Source organism: Vombatus ursinus, unplaced genomic scaffold, assembly GCF_900497805.2.
Source record: "Vombatus ursinus unplaced genomic scaffold, bare-nosed wombat genome assembly UNPS02014810.1, whole genome shotgun sequence".
Lineage (NCBI taxonomy): Eukaryota > Metazoa > Chordata > Mammalia > Diprotodontia > Vombatidae > Vombatus > Vombatus ursinus.
Genome location: NW_020954588.1, coordinates 17,242,291 through 17,265,460, shown reverse-complemented (window position 1 = coordinate 17,265,460; position 23,170 = coordinate 17,242,291). Strand labels below are relative to the sequence as shown.

Here is a 23,170-nt window from a genome sequence, read left to right as displayed (position 1 = left end):
ACATCGGGCTCCTAAAAAGCTCTCAAAATTTGCCAGCAATTAGAGTCTGCAAGAATCTGCAATAGTCTAGTTTAGTCTACGCAACTTCAGCATTTATTAAGCACCTACTAAGGGCCAGTCACTTGCTAAGTGCTTTACAAACATTAGGTCATTTGATCCTCACAACAATTCTGGGAGGCAGGTGCTATTATGATCCCTAAATGAGACAAGACAATTTACAAACATTTTTCCCATCTCTTTTGTTCCTCTGTTTTCAGCCTTCATTTGGCGATAATCCAGCAACACTAGGCTACTTGTCCCATTTCCTGTCTCCATGCTTTTGCACTGGCTGTACCCCATGCCTGGAATGCTCTCCCTCCACACCTCCATCTCCTAGCTTCCTCCAAAACCCAGCTCCAATTCCACCTTCTGCAGGAGGTCTGATCCAGCGCCCCTGGATGCTAGCTCCTTCCACTTACACACTACATGTCTTGTATGTATTCAATTCTTTACATGCGATCTCCCACATTAAAGCGTGAGCTCTCTGAGAGCAGGGACTGTTTCTGTCCTTTCTTGTATCCCTAGCATTTAGCAGCACAAGGCTTGGTACCCAGTAAGAGCCTAACAAATGCTTGTGGACTTATTTCCCTAAAAAAAGGAATCAACAAAGTCCCTACAGTTGGTCACAGCTCAGGACCTCTGGCTCCTTTGGTGACTATAGCTATAGGACTTCCTGGTTGGGCTGAGATAATGATTTTTACAAGTAATAAAGGCCAAGGAAAAGAGGGACATGGTCTATAAGGACCTAATAGCTGATAAATGTGGCCTTGCTCTTGGACCTCTTGGCATTCATTAGTATCGAGAGGTGGGAAGTAGTGACTGAGTTCTGAAGTCAGTGGCCCACAAGGGCAGAGAGAGATATGTCACTAGGGTGGGGTCATGGAGCTTTGCCCCAGGGTGAGAAATTTAGAGTGTGACAACAGCACCCTTCTTCCCTGGCTACTCAGCTCCCAATGGCAGCAACAATTACCCCTTCTTTTCCCTACCCCAGGGGCATCAGTGGTAAGAAGTACTTCTTTCTCTTTCAGCAATGTAGAAATGTCTCAGAAATGTCCTGGGGGCATGTCCAGCTTCTTCTCTGCTGGAAACCTTGTGTCATACCAGGATCAGATTTTCTATCCATCTCCTTGACCCCTCCCACAACCTGGGCTACAGCAATGAGCCTAGAGTCAGGAAGACCCAATCTCAGACACTTACTGACTGTGTGATCCTGAACAAATCACATAACCTCTGTTTGCCTCAGCTTCCTCTTCTGTAAAATGGGGATAATAATAGCAACTACCTCCCAGGATTGTTGTGAGGATCAAATGAGACAATAATGATAAAGTGCCTAGTGCCTACAGCCCTACACAGTTCCTTAGCAAGCACTATATAAATGTCAGCTATGATTATCCTTATTCTCATCCTGCCATGCATACACCCTCAGAACCAATGTGCTGTAACTTTGTACCCACTCTTCTACCCATGCACTGTGTGTATTTTAGGGAGAGGGCTCCCTTTGATGATGGGGGATTTGCTTTGTAATCACTGTTTTGCCATGCCATTTGAGTAAATGGTTTTGTGTGTGTGTGTGTGTGTGTGTGTGTGTGTATGACAGAAAGAGAAAGACAGAGGCAGAAAGAGCAACAGAGAAGAGGAAAAGAAAGGAAGAAGGAGGAAGAAAGGAAGGAGGAAGTGAGGGACGGAAGGGAATGAGAGAAAAGGAGAAATCAAAAGAGAGGAAGGAAGGGAGGGAGGGAGGGAGAAGGAAAGGAAGGAAAAGAGAGAAAGAAAGGAAGGAAATGAAAAGGAGAAAAAGAGAGAAAGAAAAGAAAGGAAGGAAGAAAATAAGAGAAAAGAAAGAAGAAGAGAGGAAGGATGGAAAAAAACTGAGTAGAAAAGAGACCCAGACTGAGTTGTCACTGCTACTCTCTGGCCTCTGACCACTTTATCATCCTCACATTCCTCCCCACCTGATCATTGGCTTCTGGGAACATCACATTGAAGGTCAAAGGAAGGAGGGGGTGCTAAGGGAAGCAATTCAGCTATCCCAGGGTACAGGAGAGGAAGGCAAAGCCAGCCAGAGTTCATAGATCACAGAACCACAGAGTTGGAGCCAGAAAAAAAAAAAAACAACCTCAGAGGCCACTAGTGCCAAACTGAGAATCAGAGAAGTGACGGGAGATGCCCAAAGTCACACAGGTTGTTAAGTGTCAGAGGCAGGATTCGAACCCAGGTCCTCTGACTTCAGGGTTAGGGCTTGTACCATGCTGCCTTCCCACAGCTGCAAGTCCTTGCAGAGGAAGCTCCTTCTACTCTCCTTAGTCTGCCAAGTGCTCAGAATCTTACCCGCCAACAAGTCCCTGTCCCAGCTCCAGACAAAGGTACCAGAGGCAAAATTATTACCTTTATTTCAGGGGTGAGAACTATGTTGAACTGGTTGTAGAATTCCTTGGGGTTGACCAGCTGGTAGTCCTTGGCTGTGCCCAGGAACTTTTCGATGTCCCCCAGGGCTGTCTCAGCACCCTCCTGTGTCTGGCACTTATCCAAGGCTTGGGATGCTAAAAGGTAGATGCCAGCTTCACACCACTGACTGGTCTGTAGAGAGAGAACACAGTGCACAGGTGATCAGCAAGCAAGTGAAGATATCGCCTTCACACCCTCTTGTCTCAGTCTCTCTTGCCTGGATGAGACATTCCATTTACCATCTCCATGCCTTTGCAAACATGGGCTGTCCTTCACTTATGAAACATACTCCCTCCTCACCAATACTGGACTTTTCCTCCCCCCCCCTTATTAGAACTCTCTTACTATTTAAATTACTTTGTATTACTTTGCATATACTTTGTAGTAACTTTCTTGTAACCATGTTTTATCCCTCCTCCACTATCACCTCCAGGATAATGGAAGCTCACTGAGAGCAGGGACTAGTTTTTCATTGTTTTTGTTTGTCTGTTTTGTCTTTGTATCTCTTCCACTGAGCAAAGCACTTGGTACTTGTAGGTGATCAACATTTATTGAATTAAATTAGGGGGATGGGAAGGAAACAAGCACCTACTATGCCCTGTGCTAAACACTTTACCAATATTATCTCATTTGGTTCCAAGTGCCATCTCATTTGATAAATGGAATCTAGTAAATGATAATAAATTCTAAAGGTCTCCACTAGAGAAGTCACACAGGAGATGTCTAGTCTTGCCCCTATGATGGCAAGCAATAGTTAGACATCTGTACAAACAAGGCTCACAAAACCTCCATGGTCACCAATGCACAGATGTGACCTTTGCAGAGAAAACCAGAGCCTACCCTGAACAGCAAGCACAGCTTCTGCCTCAGAGCCAAGCACTCCTTCCTTTTCTGCTGATAGAGAAAGACATGTCACTGAGTAAAACCACTTGAATGTGCATTCCCAAGACTGTGTTAACCTCGAATAAATGAAATTGAGGATAGGGAGGGTACACACTCCCTCCCCACCCTAAACATGACAGTTCATCTCCCCCCTCCAGGCCTTTATACACACATGCCTCTTAGAATCCGTAGCTTCCTTCAAGGCTCAGCTCTTACCCTAACATGAAACTTTTTCTGATCCTGCCCTCCAATTATTAGTGTTCTCTCCCTTAACCAAAATTATTTTGTATTAACTTTATTCATAATTTGTATATACTTATATACACACATGTTATTACTCCTCCCAGATTAAATATAATAAGTTCTCTGAGGGCAAAAACAGTTTCATCTTTGTCTTTGTATTCCCAGTATCAAGCACACACTAAGTGCTTAATAAATGCTTATTGATTAATTTTATATGTACAATATTGTGTATATATTACATATAATAAATGTTTACTGAATAATTTCATATGTACATAATGTGTGTTGTCTCCCCCACGTTTTTAGCAGTACCTACACACAGTAGGTGCTTAAAAATTCTTCTTGATCGATTGATTTTATAGGTATTTCTGTATATAACATGTTGTCCCTCCCAATAGAATATAAGCTTCTTGAGGGCAGAGACTTCCATTTTTTTTTATCATTGTATCACCAGCACCTAGCACCATGTTACAGAGGGTAACCTATACATGGAGGTATATACATGGTACTTAATAAATACTTCTTGATTGATTTTATATATACACTTTTGTACGTACATGTTATCTCTCCTAGTAGAATGTAAGCTTCTTGAAGGAGGAGCTGTTTCATTTTTGCCTTTGCCTCTGCAATACCTAGCATAGTACTTGGCACACAATAAACACTTAATGCTTACTGAATTAAATGTTCAGTTCAGTGCCACTTTGCTTTCTGGGCACTGGGTTTTCACCTTCTTGTTTACATGTATTTGACTTTCTATTGCATATAAAAGATTTGCAACAGATGATGTTTACACTAGGGATGTTGCTACAAAATTTCCCTTGACATCTCTTCCTTTGACACAATCAATTTGCTCAATTCAACTGGGCAGGGTAAGAATTTAATTTACAAAGTACCTAATGTGTGCACACAAGTGGAATGGAGGTGACTGGGGGCGAGGGCGAGGGGGGAGGCTGGGGCACTTGGTCACTTTTACCAAGCCACACAAAGCCTTCAGGGATAGGCCTGAATATGGACAGTCTGCCTGTTCATCCCCCAAGGATGAGTCTGGCTAAGCCCATCCCCAGCTTAGCCTTGGGGGAGGAATTTTTCAGCCACAATGACTCGCAAGGACCATCTAATAAATGATTAGAGAGTGATCAAAATCTTCACTGTGCAACAAAATGAAAAGTCTTTGAAGTAGTTACTAGTTGGCATGAAGGCTTTAAGTTGTAACATTATGAATTTTTTAAAACTGCAAGGGCTGCTTCATTCTTTGTATTTCCATCCCCAACACTTGGCACATTGACTAATATACAGTAGGTGCTTAATAAAGGCTTATGAACTGACTTTATGTATACTTAGATGTACTGATATGTGTACTGTATTATTTTTTACTTTTATATAGACGTAGAGATATACTTATACGTGTACTATGTAGATATACTTCTACATGGGCTTATATATGGACTTTACATATATGTATGCACGTATATATACTTGTATATATATTGGCACATAGTAGGTGCTTAATAAATGCTTAACTTCATACATACTTAGACGTACTGATAGGTATAGTGTATATATTTTTATTTTATATAGACATGTATTATATATTTATACTTGTACTATATAGATACACTTCTACATGGGCTTATATGTGGACTTTACATATATGTATGCATATATACTTGTGTATATATTGGCACATAGTAGATGCTTAATAAATGCTTATTGATTGACTTTATATATGCACTGTTATATATTTACTTTTTAGCATACTATATATATATATTTGTGTATTTGTATACATACACACTTACATAAGCATATGTAGATTAATTGATTATCAAACCTTTTGTCTCCTTCAGAGATTTGAATGGGAGAGATATAGAACACTGATAATAACTGAGAAATAATAATCATGGGAAATCTGGTGACAGCTAGCTCTGGCTTTTCTTTCTATCCAATATACATAAGCTCATGGTTCACTTGAGTCATACTTTGAAATTCCCATTGAGGCCTCAGACTCAGCTTGGCACAAAATAATAAGCAGAGGGGAATTTCAATAACTTTGGGGGTTTTGACATTTAGGGGAATATTACACACTCATACACACACACTTCAGAAGACTGGAACAGAAAGTTAGCTGGGCAAGCAAACAGCAGCAGCTCGGATGTACAGAGTGAGCTCAGAATACACAGGATTGGGATGACTTAGCTAGCTTCTCCTGGGGCCACTTGCTGGATTCTTGTAAATCCTCCAGCTTTATGGGGGTCAGCAGGCACTAGGAGGAGCCAGCCTGAGATACCCTTGTGGGAAATGGAACCAGCTGGGTGGGGGGACGTGAGGGGGAAGGGACAGGGGAGGCTGATGCACAGTCATGGGCAGATTCGCTACTGTCCTGCCTGGAAACAGCTGAGTCGGCCTTCTTCTGCAGTCTCAGAACACCAGGCACCACGAACCAGAGGGTTCCCAGATTAATCTCTTCTCTCCAGGGACTAGGAGTCTGCCAAGGCCCTTTGGGTGGAAACATTGGGTCTCTCCAAGGAAGAGGCAGGCAGGGGAGCAGTGCCATTTAGGAGAGATGGAGCTGACACTAGAGTGGGGTCCACCTGGGTCCACAGATGCCCAAGGTATCTAGAGATACATTTCAGGGGTTCTGTGATCTTTGATGGGGAAAAAATTGCATCTTTGTTTTCACTAAGCTCTTATTGAAATTAAACTTTTTTCTTTCCATTATGAATACATAAATACAAAAATATGTTAAAAACTCCTGCTCTGGAATTGAACGACCTGGGTTTAAATCCTGACTCTGACAAAAAGCATTTATCAAATGCTTACTATTATTTCTCCTCCTCCTATTGTTACTACAATGTACTATAACAACAACAACTACTACTGCTGCTGCTGCTGCTGCTACCACTACTACTACTACTACTACTACTGCTACTCCTCCTCCTATTACTACTGCTATTACTACTACTACTGCTACTACTACTACTACTACTACAACAAGCTAACATTTATATATCCCTTACAAAGTGCCAGGTACTGTGCTAAGCTCTTTACAATTATTATCATTTGATCCTCAGAACACCCTGAGGTGGTGGGTTATCCCCATTTTACAGATGAGGAAACTGAGGCAGACAGCAGTTAAGTGATTTGCCCAGGGTCACATAGCTAGTAAGTGTCTGAGGCCACATTTGAACTCAAGTCTTCCTAACTCCAAGCCTCAACCACAATCCACTGTGTCACCCAGCTGCCAGCCCCTGGTAGCTCTTCAGACTTTTCTGCCCTGTGGTAAAATAGAGATAACACTGAACTTGGAGCCAGGAAGACGTGAGTTGAAATCCAGCCTCAAACCATTTATTATTCAGTTTCCTCATCTGTAAAGTGGAGATAATAATACTATAGTTCCAACTCTTTACACCACTCCAACTTCCCTATTATTGTGAAACTCAAATGAATAATGGAGGTGAAATGTTTTGCAAACCTCCAAACCATGTGTCAGTTAACATCACTTTTTTTTAAGACATCACATTTACTCCTTGTCCAAACATAACAGAAATGGAAAAAAAAATATCAGAACCCAACGACAACCAGCTAATTTCCACAATCTGTGTTCCTTCTGTGTGCATTATTCCTTGAATTGATTTAAAATAAACACATAATACAATAATTTTATTTCTCCTGTAAAAGAAAATCTATTAAAGTGGGACTGGAGGATTACTGTTACTGATAACAACAATTCTCTGATCTGTGAGGTTCTCAGGGCTGTTTACAGGAATGTGTGGATCCTTGATTAATACCTGGAAGTGATTTCAGAGTCTGCTTAGTCTAACCCTTGCATTTTACAGAAAAAGAAACTGAGTCCCAAAGGAGGTTAAATAACTTGGACAGAAACTGTATCACAAATGTAGAGTTGGAAGGAACCTCAGAGACCGTCTAGCCCACCTGTCCCCTGAGGAAACTGACCACAGTCACACAGGTAGCAAATAAGACAGGTAAGATTTGAACCCAGACCCTCTTTTACCAAATCCAGTGTTTCCCACTGTCCCACACTGTTGCCATCGTTCCTCATTTTATATAAGAGGAAATGAAGGCCTGGAGGAATGGAGTCATCTGCCCAGCATCACATAGCTAATTAGTGACCTACAGACCAAAGTTGGGCTCTCCTACTGGCTGATTCACTCAAGGCCCAAAAGGCAGCCAGCCCAGTGGATGAGTGGGGAATTATCAGCCTCACCAGGGAAGGCATCGAAAGAAAAGCCCAAAATCTCTTTTTCCACATTGAAACCTTCCTAAGAAACTGTTCCCTTGTCCCCATGCCGGTCCCCCAGGGGCCATGGGCCCTTAGCTCTGCTCACCGCATCTAGCTGCCTATGCATTTCCAGGGCCTTCCCCAAAATGTCGCACTTCTTCTTGGCCTCGTTGGTGAAGTCATCACAGATGCGCCGGAGCTCCACACACTTGGGCCGGATAGAGTCCACAGCATAGTGGTTGCTTTGGATAAGCTGGTCACCGGTCACTGCCAGGGACTGGGCCTTCTCCAGGGGCTCCTGAAAAACAGAACCCAACTGTCAAAAGCTGCCTAGTCTCAGGGGTAACCAATGGGGTGGGGGGAGAACTTTGACTTCTGAGTCTGGAGGTTCTCACCCAGGCCTGAGTGCATGGATCCAGACCTCTCTCTTTCTCTTTCTATATGAGACATGTATATGTATATTGTGTATATATGCGTGTATGTATACATATGTATATGTATATAAAACTTTGTATGCACCATATATTTACTTACTTCTGTACATAATTCTTCCCCGGGTAGAATGTAAGCTCCTTGAGGGCCAAGACTGATTCATTTCTGTCTTTTTATCACCTGGCACACAGTAGGGGCTTAATAAATTTTGTTAAGTTGAACCAAATTGGTTAAGCGACTGGCTATATCATAGACACTCAGGCCCATTCAGCATATGCAACCCATAATATTTGTCAATTAAACGCAAGAGTTAATTGCTACAGCACCTCTGACTGGATCTGCATAGAGCTGGAGGAAATCATGCAACGTAATTCCTCCTTTCCTTTCTGTCTATCTATTTATCATTCATCATCTATATCTATCTTTTTTATCATGCATTCATCTATATAAATCCATCTACCATTTATCTATATATATATATATCATTCATCTACATCCATCATACCTACCAATCATTCATCTATATATACATGTCTATCATTCACCTATATATTCATATCTATAATTCACCTATATCCATCATTCATCTATCTATCTGTATATATGTATCTGTCTATCTATCTATCTACCTATCATTCATCTATCCCCACACATATAGTATTAACCTACTCTCCTCAACTATGGTCATATGTCAACAATTGCCTCTTAGAAATTTGAAGGGGGCAGAGCCAAGATGGTGGAGTAAAAGCAGTGACTTGCTTGAGTTCTCCCCCTAACCCCTCCAAATACCTATAAAAAAATGGCTGTAAACAAATTCTAAAGCAGCAGAACCCACAAAAAGACAGAGCGAAACAAATTTCCAGCCCAAGACAAGCCTCAATGGTTGATCGGAAAGGTATATCGTGCTGGGTGGGGAGAGAAGCGCAGTTTGGCATAGGCGCGCAGGCCGCAGCAATCCTGCAGCAGGACTCAGAGGACTGAATCAAGGGCAGCTGTGGTGATTTCCAGACTTCTCAACCTATGGACGCCAAAGACAACTTGGAAGGTCAGTGGCAAAAGTCTGTGTCAGCAGGGAGAGAGAGAAGGTGGTGGTCTCAGCTCCAGTCCCCAAGCTTGGCACCGGGGCAACGGCTGCCTCCTGAGCTTCTGGCCCACTGACTGAGGGGGAATCAAGTGACTGATCAGAGGGGGATTGCAGAGATCTCTCTGCTGGTGCAGGATTCTCTTGCTTTGCCCATGCTTGGTTCTGGGTCATAGTTCTGGGTGGTGGTCCTGGGGCAAGGAGGGGTGCTGGCATGGTGGAGCTTGTAGTGGCTGTGGAGAGGAAACCCTCCTCACAGTTCCAAGACAGAAAAGAGTGCTCATAGACCAGAGCACAGGCCAGGAAAGGAGTAAACACCTCGCCCTCGATCATACCACCTTGGAAGAACTGAAAATTTACAGGTCCCTAGAAGTATCTCTGAACACAGCTGGACAAAACCCCTGAAGCTTGGGATAATACATTCTCTACACGGGAAACAGACTCCTACCTTAACAAAGAGTTTATAACTCAAGTAATTGGCTGGGATCATGAGCAAGCAGCGCAAAAAGAGTCAGACTATATTATCTTACTTTGATGACAAAGAAGATCAAAACATACAACCAGAAGAAGACAACAAAGCCAAAACTCCTACATCCAAAGCCTCCAAGAAAAATATGAATTGGTCCCAGGCCATGGAAGAGCTCAAAAAGGATTTTGAGAAGCAAGTAAGAGAAGTAGAGGAAAAACTGAGAGTGATGCTAAAGGAGACCCAAAAAAATACTGAAGAAAACAACACCTTAAAAAATAGCCTAACCTAAATGGCAAAAGAGGTCCAAAAAGCCAATGAGGAGAAGAATGCCCTAAAAAGCAAAATTAGCCAAATGGAAAAGGAAGTCCAAAAGCTTACTGAAGAAAATACTTCCTTAAAAATTAGAATGGAGAAATTGGAAGATAGGGACAATATGACAAATCAAGGCACTGTAACACTAATCAAAAGGAATGAAAAAAATAGAAGAGAATGTGAAATATCTCATTGGAAAAACAACTGACCTGGAAAATAGATCCAGGAGAGAGAACTTAAAAATTACTGAACTATCTGAAAGCCATGATCAAAAAAAAGAGCCTAGACATCATCTTTCAAGAAATTATCCAGGAAAACTGCCCTGATATTTTAGAACCAGAGGGCAAAATAGAAATGGAAAGAATCCACCAATCACCTCCTGAAAGAGATCCCCAAAGGAAAACTCCTAGGAATGTTGTAGCCAAATTCCAGAGTTCCCAGGTCAAGGAGAAGATATTACAAGCAGCCAGAAGGAAACAATTCAAGTATTGAGGAAACACAATCAGGATAACACAAGATTTAGCAGCTTCTACATTAAGGGTCTGGAGGGCATGGAGTATGATATTCTGGAGGGCAAAGGAATTAGGACTACAACCTAGAATCACCTACCCAGCAAAACTGAGTATAATCCTTCAGCGTAAAAAATTGTCATTCAATGAAATAGAGGACTTTCAAGCATTCCTGTGGAAAAGACCAGAGCTGAATAGAAAATTTGACCTTCAAATACAAGACTCAAGTGGAACATGGAAGAGGTAAATGGGAAAGAGACACCATAAGAGACTTATTAAGGTTGAATTGTTTACATTCCTGCAGGGAAAGATGATATTTGTAACTCATGAGTTGTTTGTCAGTATTAGGGTAGTGGGAGGGAAAAAAATTATATTTTGTGTAGATAGATATAGAGGACACAGGATGAGTTGAAGATGAAGGGGTGATATCTGGAAAATAAAATTAAGGGATGGGAGAAGACTATATTGGGAGAAAGAGAAAGGGAGTAGAATGAGGTAAAATATCTCACATGAAACAGACAAGAAAAGGCTTTTACAGGGGATGGGAAATGGGGGAAGGTGAGAGGGAATGAGTGAATCTTATTCTCATAGAATTTGGCTTAAGGAGGGAATAGCATGCACAATGGGGTATGGAAATCTATCTTACTCTACAGGAAAATAAGGGGGAAGGGGACAAGAGAGCAGGGGGTTGATAGAGGGGATGGCGGATTGGGGGAGGGGATAATCAAAAGCAAACATTTCTGAGGAAGGACAGGGTCAAAAGAGAGACTAGAATAAATGGGGGGTAGGATAGGATGAAGGGAAATATACTTAGTTTTTCACAACAGGACTACTATGGAAGTGTTTTGCATGACTACACATCTATAACCTATATAGAGATGCTTGCCTTTTCAATGAGGGTGGGTGGGGAGGGAGGAAGGGAGAAAATTTGTAACCCAAAGTTTTAAAAACACATGTTAAAAATAAAAACAAATTAAAAAAAAAAAGAAATTTGAACTGGATGTCCTATAGACATCTCTGTCTCAACACGTCCAAAACTTTCCCTTCCTCTCAGCTTCCATATTGCTCTTAAGGGTACCACCATCTTCCCAGTCACTCAGGTTAGAAACATTGGTATCTATCTCACCCTCACCCTTACACACAACCTCTTGACAACATCTCCCGATCATACCCCCTTCTCCCCTCTGACACTGCCCCTACCTGGTGCAGACCCTCCTCTCCTCACATCCTGATTACTGCAGTAGCTGCTGATAGGTCTGCCTGCCTCCTGTCTTTCCCTGCTCCAACTTGACCTCCCGGGCAGCAGCCATGGTCACTCTCGATTCGCGGACAGACTTGTGGAGAGGCTCAGTCTGCCGCTGACCCCAGCAGAGCCTTTCCCAGGACACCAACACCTCACGCACCCACCTGGCCTCTCTCCTCCAGCTGTTTCCGCTCCCTCAGCAGCTGCTCCACACGTGTCACGCTATTCCCGACGATTGTGATTTTTGCCTGTACACACATGAGGCTGTCCAGGGCCAATTTAACCTGAAAAACAGAGTGAGGTAATACAGAAACAAACCTGCCAGTGACCATGGAAGAGGGATAAAGGGCACTTGGCTTAACAAAATCAGTTTATCCGACGCACCCTAGATTTGCACTGGACCCGTGATCTCATTGGTCTGAGGAACTCCTGCTGATGAAACTCTCTTTCCTGTAACTCAGCATTTGGAGAGTTACCTGGGCTGAGATGTTAAGTGATTTACCCAGGGTCACATGGTATGTGTCAGAGGCAGGATCTGAATCCAGGTCTTGGTGACTCTGAGAGGTCAGTGCTCTCTCTGCTATACCATACTGCCTTTCATTGTGTATAGCAGCATCTATATATTGCTTTGCAATTATTGACTTCTTTGTTCCTTAAAACAACCTGGGAAGTGGGTGCTATTATTATCTCCATTTTACAGTTGAGGAAACTGAGGCAAACAGAGGTGCAATGGCTTGCTCAGGGTCACCTAACCAGTAAGTGCCTCCGGTTGAATTTGAATTCTGGTTTTTCTGACTTCAGACTGAGTGTTTTAATCACTACACTACCTGGCACGTTACCCAGGTGTACAAAGAGCGTAAGATTCCAGAGCCTGTGTCCTCTCCACTTTATCATTCTGCCCCCAGAGTCTCAAGTGGGATTTGTACCCAGATCCCTGGACCTCATAGTGACCACCCAAGCCGGTGACTTCATCTCCCTGGGTCTCAGTTTTCTCATTTGTAAAACGAATTCCCTTCCAGCTATAGTTCTGGGACACTATGATTTATGAGGATCTTGGTTCAAAGGATTCTCTAGTGTCCTGAAAAAGCCTGGCAGGTTTCCCAGTCACCACCACCACCCCCTGGAGGGTAGCGGGGTCTGCTCCAAACCTCCTCTCACGAAATCCCCAATGCTGATCTATTGCAGGTGCTTTTGTTAAAATAATAATAATAAAACCACACAGAGTCTTTTTTTTCCTTCTTAATTCTATGTGCCAGATGACTGCTTGGGAAGGAAAGACGGTCTGGTTGTCTGCTACTTTTCACTCTCCAGATGTAACATCGAGGATGTTACATTAGCTTTATCCTGAAGGAAGGGACCGTCTTTCCTTCTGTTTGCATGTATATACCACAGTGCCTGGGCACACAGTAAGAGCCTAATAAATGTCTGGGGACTTGGCTAGCGCTGGGAGGGACCTTATGGGCTATCTAACCAAACTCCTTCTTTTACAGTCAAAGACAGAGAGGCCCCAGCTGGGGAATGGACCTGCCCAAACCCGCACAGGATTCAAGCCGAGGTCCCTGGACTCCAAATCCCCGCCTTGTTGTCCCCTAGCACCCTGCCTCTCCATTCCAGGGGAGAAGAGAGGCTCTGGTGCCTGGGTAGGACTTCAGAAGGAAATGAATGGGGGAGAAGGGCCTGGCCCAATTCTGACCTAGAGATTGACCCCAAAGAGGAAGAAGGGGATGGGGGAAATAATACCTCTCGGAAATTGTGCTCAAAGTGCCGCAGCTGCAGGCATTGGTTTAACTTCAGATAATGCTTGGTCCAGAACTGGTCAAAGGCCTTTTCTGTCTCATCCAGCTGAGCAAGTAACCTGGGAGAAACAGAGGACAGCACACATGATGGCGCCCGTTCATTCCCCACTGAGGCACCTGGGGTGAAGAACATCCTAGCCATGATTCCAGCTGGTGCCACATCCTCTGCTATGAGCGTGTGCAGCCACTCACATCTCTAGGGGCCTTCAGGGCTTACAAAGCACTTTGCCAGCACCCTCCCCTAATACAACTTTTTAAGGAAGGTGCCATTATTATCCTCATTTTATAGGGGAAGAAATTGAGGCTCCCACACAAGTCATAAGGGTCAGTCCTGGGATCAAGTGCCTAGGATGTGGGACCACAACCTCTAGAGCTGGAAAAGTTTTCAGAAGCCATTAAATCTCACCCTTCACCTTCATACCTCTTCATCTGTATATGGGGTCATATATCTGATCTCTATATAGAGAGGTATATATACACACGTGTATAAATGTGTATATGCATACATGCATGTGTGCAACATACTTGTGTGTATATATATGCATGTGCATCAATAAGTGCATATACATGTATATGTGTATATATACATATGTGTGTGCACAACATGCCTATGTGTATATGTGCATGTGTATTAATAAACACATGTGTGTATGTGTGTATGTATACATGTACGCATGAGTATGACATAGCTGTGTATATATGTGCATGTGTGTTGATAAGCGCGTATGTGTATATATGTACATGTGCAACATTAAAGCTCCTTAGGGGTGGGGAGGAGTCCTCAACAATTTTTAAGAGTGTAAAAAGGTCCTAACACCAAAAAGTCTGGGAACTGCCTGACTGGAGTCTTGGGCTGAATCCAATAAGATGAAATTCAATAAGGATAAATATAGAACCTTATTTTGTAGCTGTTGTTGAGTCATTTCTTTAGTGCCTAGCTCTTTGTAACTCCTTTTAGGGCTTTCTTGGCAAATATACTGGAGTGGTTTGCCAGTTCCTTCTCCAGCTCATTTTACAGATGAGGAAACTGAGGCAAAGAAGGTTTGACTTGCCCGGGGTCACACAGATCCTAAGTGTCTGAGGCCAGATTTGAACTCAGGAAGATGAGTCTTCCTGACTCCAGGCCTGGAGCTGTATGCACTATGGTGCCACTCACGGGCTGGCGTAGAGCACTGCCGGGCTCCCTCCCAGCTCTCAGATTTGGTGATTCTGTGATTCAGCACGCAGTGGCTTCTCAGGGAGCGGGACTAACAGGGGAGCAAAGCTAAAGGCAAAGGCAGACGGGATGAGACATCGCTCCATGTCCTTCTTAAAGGCACTCAGGAAAGCGCGGTGTGGAGTGAGCATGGGCAATGATGGCCCTGCGGTCACTTTCACTGATTCCAGAACCCATTTGGGGAGGGGCCCCCTTAGTGTTCCTAGGACCCTAAATATTAATGAGGGCGGGATTTTTTAAAAGGAAAGTGTACTGATGCCATTGGCAGAAATCATGCCATTAGTGTGGGGCAAAAGGAGGACAGGGCAGACCCGTGTTTACCCACCTTTCCACGGTCATGACGTTTTCCAGTTCATCAGGGTTGAGTTTGATAGCGGGGTTCTTGTTAGCTGGCTCTCCGATGCATGACAGTAACATGCCCCCCTGGGTCCCCGCTAGCTTCAGCTCAGCCTGGGGAGACAAAAGACAAATCGACATTGAGCAAAAGAGATCCTTGCCAACCTTTTTTTTAACTGCCCGGAATGTTAAAGGTCATGTAGTCCACCTCCTTTATTTTTCATACGTGGAGAGTGAGGCCCAGAGAGGGAATCTGAGATCCAAAGCTAGAAAGGGCCTTAGTGGTCATCTGGTCCAGCCCCGTCATTTTTTAGATGAAGCACATCGAGAGCTGAAATGATCTGCCGGTCACACAGGTAGCAAATGACAGAGTAACGTTTCCAAACCCAGTATCCTTTCTACTACAGCAGGCTTTCTCTCCCCCCGACTCTATCCAGATTGGTTTGCCTGAAGAGAATTTAGATCAAACAGCAAGATGTGCCTTTGGGGGTACCTAGCCCCAATATCCTCCCCCTCTCTGTTTTTGGAGGACTCTTGAGTGGCCCAGCCTAGGCTGACTTGATGCTCCTTCCCAAGCCTCCCCTATCTCGCTTCTCCACAGCAAGGTCCCCCCCAGGATCCATTTTCTCATTCAAACCTACAACCCTACCCCCACCACGACCAAAGGACCTGCCCTGTCTCAACTCTCAGTGGTACAGCTAACATAACTAACTCATCCCCCGCTGAATGAGCAAATGCCATGTTGCTTGGACCCAGCTGCCTGCTCCTCCCACCTTCCCCATCTTCAGAATGATAAACAATATACTCATTGCCCTCTCCCCTCATGGGTGAGTGCTGGAAGCAGCTACTATAACTCTGGAGAGCTGATTGTTAAATATTCAATGTGATCATCGACACTTCCCAACAAATCAGGGCTCGGTGTATTCTCTTGTTGGTTGTCTAAACTTAAGAAAGCAATGGAGAAAATATTAATAAGGGGAATTAAACTTAAAAGTGTGTCTTGTGTACATTTTGTTTTCTTGCTAAAACTGGTTGTTAAACATTTGTTAACACATGCCTGGTAGAGGATTACTAGAATTCCCATCTAATCCAAGTTTATAATAAAAATAGTCTGTGATGTCATTAATTTAGAGCTGAAAGAGTCTTTAGAAATCATTTATTCCAACTCTTGCTTTTTACAGATGGGGAAACTGAGGCCGAGAAGTGCACCGTATTGCACTTCACATGGGATGCTTCAGGAACCTGAGCAAGTCACATCGACCTTCCCAGCCTCAGGTTCCCCGTCTGTAAAACAGAGGTAACAACAGCCCCCACCTCCTAGGTCTGTAGTGATACTCAAGGGAGGATCATGGGTTATAGAGCTGGAAGGGTCATCGAATCGAAATTCATACTCAGTGGTATTGGGGCCATTGAGGTTCTGGGAAGGTAGGTGACTCACTGGGTCACCAGGGCAGGAGGTGGCAGAGACCAAATTTGAACTCAGATCCCTTGGTCCCAAAGCTAGTGAGGTTTGTCCACTGGACCATGCTGAGATAAGGCGTGGTAAGTGGTGTGCGCCTCTTAAAATTTACCTAAATGTGAGTGGCTTATTTTTGTTACTTCCTCTCCTTCTGGCCTTGGCTCACTTCTGGTAGCAGAAGAGGAGGGCCCAGAATGATCCAAGTTAAGGAGCCCCCTTCTCACATCCGTCCTCCCACCTTCTCCGGGACACAAGTGCGTGATGACTAATGTGTCTGCCTGCAGCCACTGAGCCCAGCGCCTGATGACTGGCTTCGGGCCTGTTGCCTCTCCCGCCACTCCTGTCCCCCACTTCAGACCCCCGTCAGGATAATCACTGGTTGTAAGTTCACTGGAGGCAAAAGGAGACAAGGGGCCTCTCTTTTTAACCGGCAGTCAGCTTTCTTTAGCATCCTGCAGCATCTGCAGCTGTTTCAGCCAGCCCTCCTCTTCCTCCCCCATCCTTGCCATGCCAGAGCCCAGGGTGAGCACCCACCTTCAGCTTGCTGTGCTGCTCTGTGTGGGAGTGGAGAAGCTGCTCTGTACACTGGACATCATTGGGCAGCTCTGTCTCTGCCAGGTCCGTCCCGAAGGTCTGTAACATCTGGGCTGTGGTTTTCACCGTCAGAGCAAAGTTTTCTATGGCCTAGGAGGTCAGAGGCAAGGAAGATAATTAAAGCTTGTCAGGTTGGATGGAGTAATGTGGCAGAGCCCCCAGTGCTCAGTCCATTCCCATTGTCATCTCCAGTAAGGCATCAGAATTCAGCAGACAAGAAGGAAGAGGAGGAGGAAGAAAAGGAAGAAAAAAAGAGGTGGAGGAGAAAGAAGGAGGGAAAGGAGGAGATGATGACAAAGAGGAAGAGGAGAAGGTGGTGAAAGAAAAGGAGAAAGAGAGGAACTAGAAGGAGAAGAGAAAGCAGGAGAAAGAAGAGAAGCAAAAGGAGAATGAGGAAGTGAAAGAGAAAGAGGAGGAAGAGAAGGACCAGAAGGAGAAAAAGGGGAAGGAGAAAGAGGAGGTGAAGGAGAAGAAGAAGAGAAGAAGTAGGAAGAGGAGAAAAAGGAGGAGGAGGAGAAAGACGGGAATAGAGAGACTGAACCTATAATTTCATTGGTCTAGTGAACTCTTGGAAGAGTAAACTCACTGTGCATCCAACTGGATACCTTCTCTGCAATTTAGGGCTTTGGAGGGGTGTCAAAAGCCCAGAGGAGTGAATGACATGCCCAGAGTCCCATTGCAATAATAAAAAATAGTAACCACCACCACCACTATTTCTAGAGGTTTTCTTTTAGAGTTTACAAACTACACAGAGGTCCCAGAAGGTGGGTAGTAAAAGTACTATTCCCCCCCATATTGGGGCAGATGGAGAAACCAAGGCTTGCAGAAGCTAGAGGTTAAAGCCCATTCCTGTTCAGCCACTTTTCCCACTGACTCTGAATGAAAATACCACAGCATGGATTCCCACTGGTGCTCTCCAGGAGCAAAAGTGAATGAATCATCATGTGCCACTGGTGGGGAGATGCCAATGCAATGCGTTACAATGCAAGGAGAGCTGGGGTTGGCATCAAAGGCATGAGCTTTAAATCCTGTCTCTGCTGTTCCTCCCTGGGTGACCCTCATCAGGTCAGTTAATGGCCTTCTGAGGGGCCTTACATGTAAAAGAAAGGGGTTGAATGGAATGGCTTTGACCCTCCCGCCAGCTCTAAATCTTTGATCCTATGATCTAGGCCTCAGTTTCTTCCTCTGAAAAATGAGGTGGTTGGACTGGATAGCTCTAAAGCTTAGGGTTTTGGTTTGTTTGTTTTTTTTTGGTTGGGAGAGAGAAAATAAATTCTTAAGTGAAAAAAAATTATTTTGAATTAAAAAAAATAAATTCTAGGCCCATGAGAGCAAGCAGGGCCCTCTAAACGACTTTTTCTTCTCACTTTCCCATTCACAATGTTTATGTATCCCACGCCCCTTCCTTACCTCCCCCTTCCTATTAGCACCCTCCCCCTCCCTCACGTGCTTTGTCACTCACTAGGTCTCAGGTAAGAAATCTGTCCTTCAGTGAGAGCCCTTCTGAGACTCCAGGTTGGTGAACAACTTCTCTGGTGGGAATGTCAGGGGTCCTGGCAAGATCAAAGCAGGAGGGGGGAGGAGGGACATGGTGGGGGCAAGACACCCTGCTTCAGATCCCCTCTGATGCCTCTGCTGCTTACAAGTCACCAAAGGATGGGGAGTGTGGAGATCAGAGGTTTATACTCTAGCAGGTAACACCAGTCATAGATTCTGTCCTCATCTCCACGGTAACTGACACAGGACCACAATAGGAGTTTGAGAAACTCTCTGAGGTCATCCAGGCTGCCCCCACCTCCTTTCACAGAGGAGGAAACTTGGGCTCAGGGGTGGGGAGTGACCTGCCCAATGTCACAGGGCTCATGTCTGGAGAGGGATTTGGACCTCAGAGAAGATTAGGTCAACCCCCATTTTATGCAACATCCACAAAAGTCAAAGGGGTCACACAGCTATTGCCTGAAGCTATATGTGAACCCCGGGGGTCAATTAATTCAACATCCTCATTTGACACAAGGAAATTGAGGGCCAGAGAGGGTAGGTGACTTCCCCAAGGGTTTGAACCTAGGCCCTCTCCCCTCCCCGTAGTCCTTGGAGGGCCAGCCTTGGAGAAGTGGGCGCAGACCCAGCCTGCTCATCAGGCGTTCCCTCTACTGGCCAGGACAAACCATCATGGTCCCATCCCTAGGGCTCCAAGGTCGAGAGAGCCCAAACCCACCCAGGGCAGAGTCTGTGGTCACTCCCCGTAGTCTCAACCCCTCTTCCCCCAAGAAAAGTGGGAAAGAAGGCAGATAAGGGCAACCTTAGTTTTAAGAAGCCTTTTTTCTGCCCCTGCTGCCTAAACTGGAAACCTGCCCAGGAAGGGGGAGCTGTCCAGCTGTTCTGATCTCCTTCCTACCAGCATCTGAAAGAGTCTCTGTCAGAAAGGACATGGAGAGTGTAGGGGGTGACCCAAATGGCCTTGAGTCCATGTCATATAAGGATGTCTTGAAGGAACAGGGGATGTTTACCTTGGAGAAGAGAAGAGAAGCCTCAGACACTTATTAGCTGTGTGACCCTGGGCAAGTCACTTAACTCCTATTTCCTGAAAGGAAGGAAGGAAGGAAGACAGAAAGAAAGAAGGAAGGAAGGAAGAAGGAAAGAAAGAAAGAAGAAAGAAAAGGAAAGAAGGAAGGAAGGAAGGAAGGAGAGAAGGAAGAAAGGAAGGAAGAAAGGAAGAAAGGAAGGAAGGAAGAAGAGAAGAGAAGGAATATCACCCTGAAATTTCACCAATAGAAGCCTTCCTTTGGATTAGGCCTCAAAGGTAGGATTTGGGTCCAGAAGACATTGGTTAAAGTATACACATGCTACCAGGAAGGAACCAGAGGCCATGGAGACTTACTTCCTCCGGCCTCCTTTGCCAATTAGGATCGTCTTATCAGATGCCCTTTGTCTACTGTAAATACGCAGCTTGTCCCTGAGGGCACAGGACAGGAGAACCAAGGTACCTGGTGTGGGAGAGAGGGGCCAGCAGAGATGCTCACAGGGCAACAGCCTCCTGGTGCCAAAAGGTGGTACTAAAAGCAAGGCAGAGAGTACTGAACCTGAACTTGCCCAGCTCCTCCAGGCTGCCTAGGGCTTGGCCTGGATTCTCTCCCTGGTCAAGGGAAGAGTGTCTTTATTTGATACGAGCTGGCGGCTACCTGCTGCACCCACCTCCATACTCTTTTCCATGGGGGAGTCTTACTTTTTCCCAACCCTAATAAGAAGCAGAGCTGCTCATAAATTTGGAGAAAGTCAGAGAACAACTGACACTGATGATTGATACGTGTCTACAGCAATCACCAAACATTTATCAAGCACCTACTATGTGCCAGTCATGTTTTACGATTTATTATTCTCATCATTGATGAGAATAATAAGTAATATTTATGTAGCTCTTTAAAGTTTTCAAAGCACACTTTACAAATATTATGTCATTAGATCTTTTTTTGGAGGCCATTGGGGTTAAGTGACTTGCCCAGGGTCACACACAGCTACTAAGTGTCTGAGGCTGGATTTGAACTCCAGGGCTGGTGCTCTATCCACTGCACCACCTAGCTGCCCCCTCATTGGATCTTCCTAGCAACCCTGGGAGGTAGGGGCTATGAATATCCCCATTTTACAGATGAGGGAACTAAGGTACACAGCAGTTAAGTGACTTGCCCAGAGAACACAGAACTAGCAAGTATCTGAGGCTAGATTTGAACTCAAGACTTCCTGACTTCAATTCCAATGTTTGACTAGGGATTAGGGATTTCAAGAGATTGAAAATATAAAGATGAAACAAAGGTGAAATGTTCCATCCACCATCCAAAGAGCCTTTCTAAAAAGGAGATTATGGTTGATGCCAGAAATCACTGCCCTTTGCCTTCTGCACCCAATCTGTTCTATGGGATACGGCACATCCTTTGGCCTGTGACTGGAAACCAGGAGGCTGTGATCATTGACCTCAAGTCATGGTGCCTAGACCCTGGGACTTGGTGCTAAGCCCACTTCAGACATGACTTACTTATTGGCTGTGACTCCAAGCAAATCACCCGTCCTTGAGCCCTTAGCTATAAAATAGGGATAATCAATACCAACTTCCTGCGTTGTTTGCAGGATCACAGAATCACAGACTTCAGAGGCACTCCCTCTTCTCCGACCCCCTCATTTTAGACACCAGGAACCTGAGGCCCAGTTATCTAAGTAGCCCTGAGTCATGGAGGTAGTAAGTGACAAACAGGTGTGAACCCAGGTCTACCTGACTCGACATCTAAAGCTCTTTCCACACACTGCTTGTCAAGGCAAATGAGATCATGTATGCAAAGCGCTTTGTAAACTTTGCCCCAGCATACAATAATAGTATAATTGCCATCATTTATTATTTAATCATTATCATATAATTATAATCATAATTATTATTACTAATAATATTGTTACTTAAAATATTATATTATATCATAATAACTAATAATATTACTATGATTACTACAATAGTAATAATTATGTAATTATCATTCCTATTGCTATTGATAATAATACTACATCATTATTGCCAATATTATTACTACTGTCTTTGTTTCTTGTTATTATCACCCTTCACTCATTCCCTCACCCCCCCAGGACCTTCAAAGACAAGCCCTTTGCCCAGGTCGTACTCACCGTTCGATGGTGTAGCCACTGTCCGTGGCCATATTCTAGAGTCCCGCCCAGCTCCCTGGTCAGCTGGCTCTTGTCAATGTAGCCGTGGAGATCAGAAACAGAGTTCAGCATGATGATCTATGGGGACAAACACAACCCACCCCCCCAAAAGAAAAACACAAGTGAGATGTGTCTCTCAAACAGTTGGGAAGCAGCTGATCTTTCTTTATGGGAAGGATTCATTCAGGTGCTCTTTGCTCCGCTCCCCCCAGACAGCTTCATCATATTCAAACGAGTTCAAATCTAGCCTCGGACACTTGCTAGTTCTGAGTTCTCTGGGCAAGTCACTCAACTGTGCTCTGCCTCAGTTTCCCAATCTGTAAAATGGGGATAGTCACAGCCCCTACCTCCCAGGGGCTTCATCATACGAGTGCCTCCCACCCCTGGATGGGATAAAATGAAGAATTCAAGGCATTATCTCGTTCAAGGAAAGTCAAGGAGCTGGGAGCCCAGGACACTGAGCTCAGCTCCATCCACCTGCTCCACCTTCTGCGTCCCCCAATGTTTTAATCCAAAATGATCCCTTCATCTTTCATCTCAGGACCTATCACAGAAGAAGCTTTGTGAATGAATGAATGAATGAATGAATGAATGAATGAATGAATGAATGACTCTGATGGGCACCCACAACCCAGAACATAGAATGTTGGCCTGAGGCACAGGAAAATCTGGGCTCGAGTCCATGCCTCTGACTGTGTGACTCTGGGCACGTCATTTCATCTGTCTACCCCAGATAACACCCTTAAGGCTATCAGAGCAGGGGCTGATCAGCATTGGGAGAGGGAATTTCCTCACCAAGAGGAACACCAATTCAATCACCAGACTGATCCCAAAAGAAAAAGAGAAATTTGAGCAGGTCAGTCTCAAGGGCGTTTCAAATTGGGAAACATTTCCTGGTTTCATTCTTCATCTTTATATGTCCAGCAATGAACATAGTGCCTAGCCTATTGTAAGTGATTAATAAATGTTAGCTTAGGGGCAGGTAGGTGGGGCAGTGGATAAAGCACTGGCCCTGGAGTCAGCAGGGCCTGAGTTCAAATCTGGCCTCAGACACTTGACACTTACTAGCTGTGTGACCCTGGGCAAGTCACTTAACCTCATTGCCTAGCCGATAGATAGATAGATAGATAGATAGATAGATAGATAGATAGATAGATAGATAGATAGATAGAT

The 23,170-nt window shown here is 44.5% G+C and overlaps 1 protein-coding gene across 1 annotated transcript in view; it reads right to left on the bottom strand.

The window, feature by feature from the left end:
- Positions 1 to 23,170, bottom strand: part of MCF2L2 (MCF.2 cell line derived transforming sequence-like 2) — a 359,025-nt gene that overhangs the window by 204,837 nt on the left and 131,018 nt on the right. The window contains exons 6-12 of the mRNA XM_027875876.1: positions 21,959 to 22,075; positions 17,237 to 17,386; positions 15,233 to 15,357; positions 13,636 to 13,750; positions 12,060 to 12,179; positions 7,956 to 8,147; positions 2,425 to 2,616 (exon numbers count right to left, since the gene is read on the bottom strand). Of these exons, the coding sequence (XP_027731677.1) occupies positions 2,425 to 2,616; positions 7,956 to 8,147; positions 12,060 to 12,179; positions 13,636 to 13,750; positions 15,233 to 15,357; positions 17,237 to 17,386; positions 21,959 to 22,075 (1,011 nt within the window). The remainder of the gene's footprint in view (positions 1 to 2,424; positions 2,617 to 7,955; positions 8,148 to 12,059; positions 12,180 to 13,635; positions 13,751 to 15,232; positions 15,358 to 17,236; positions 17,387 to 21,958; positions 22,076 to 23,170) is intronic.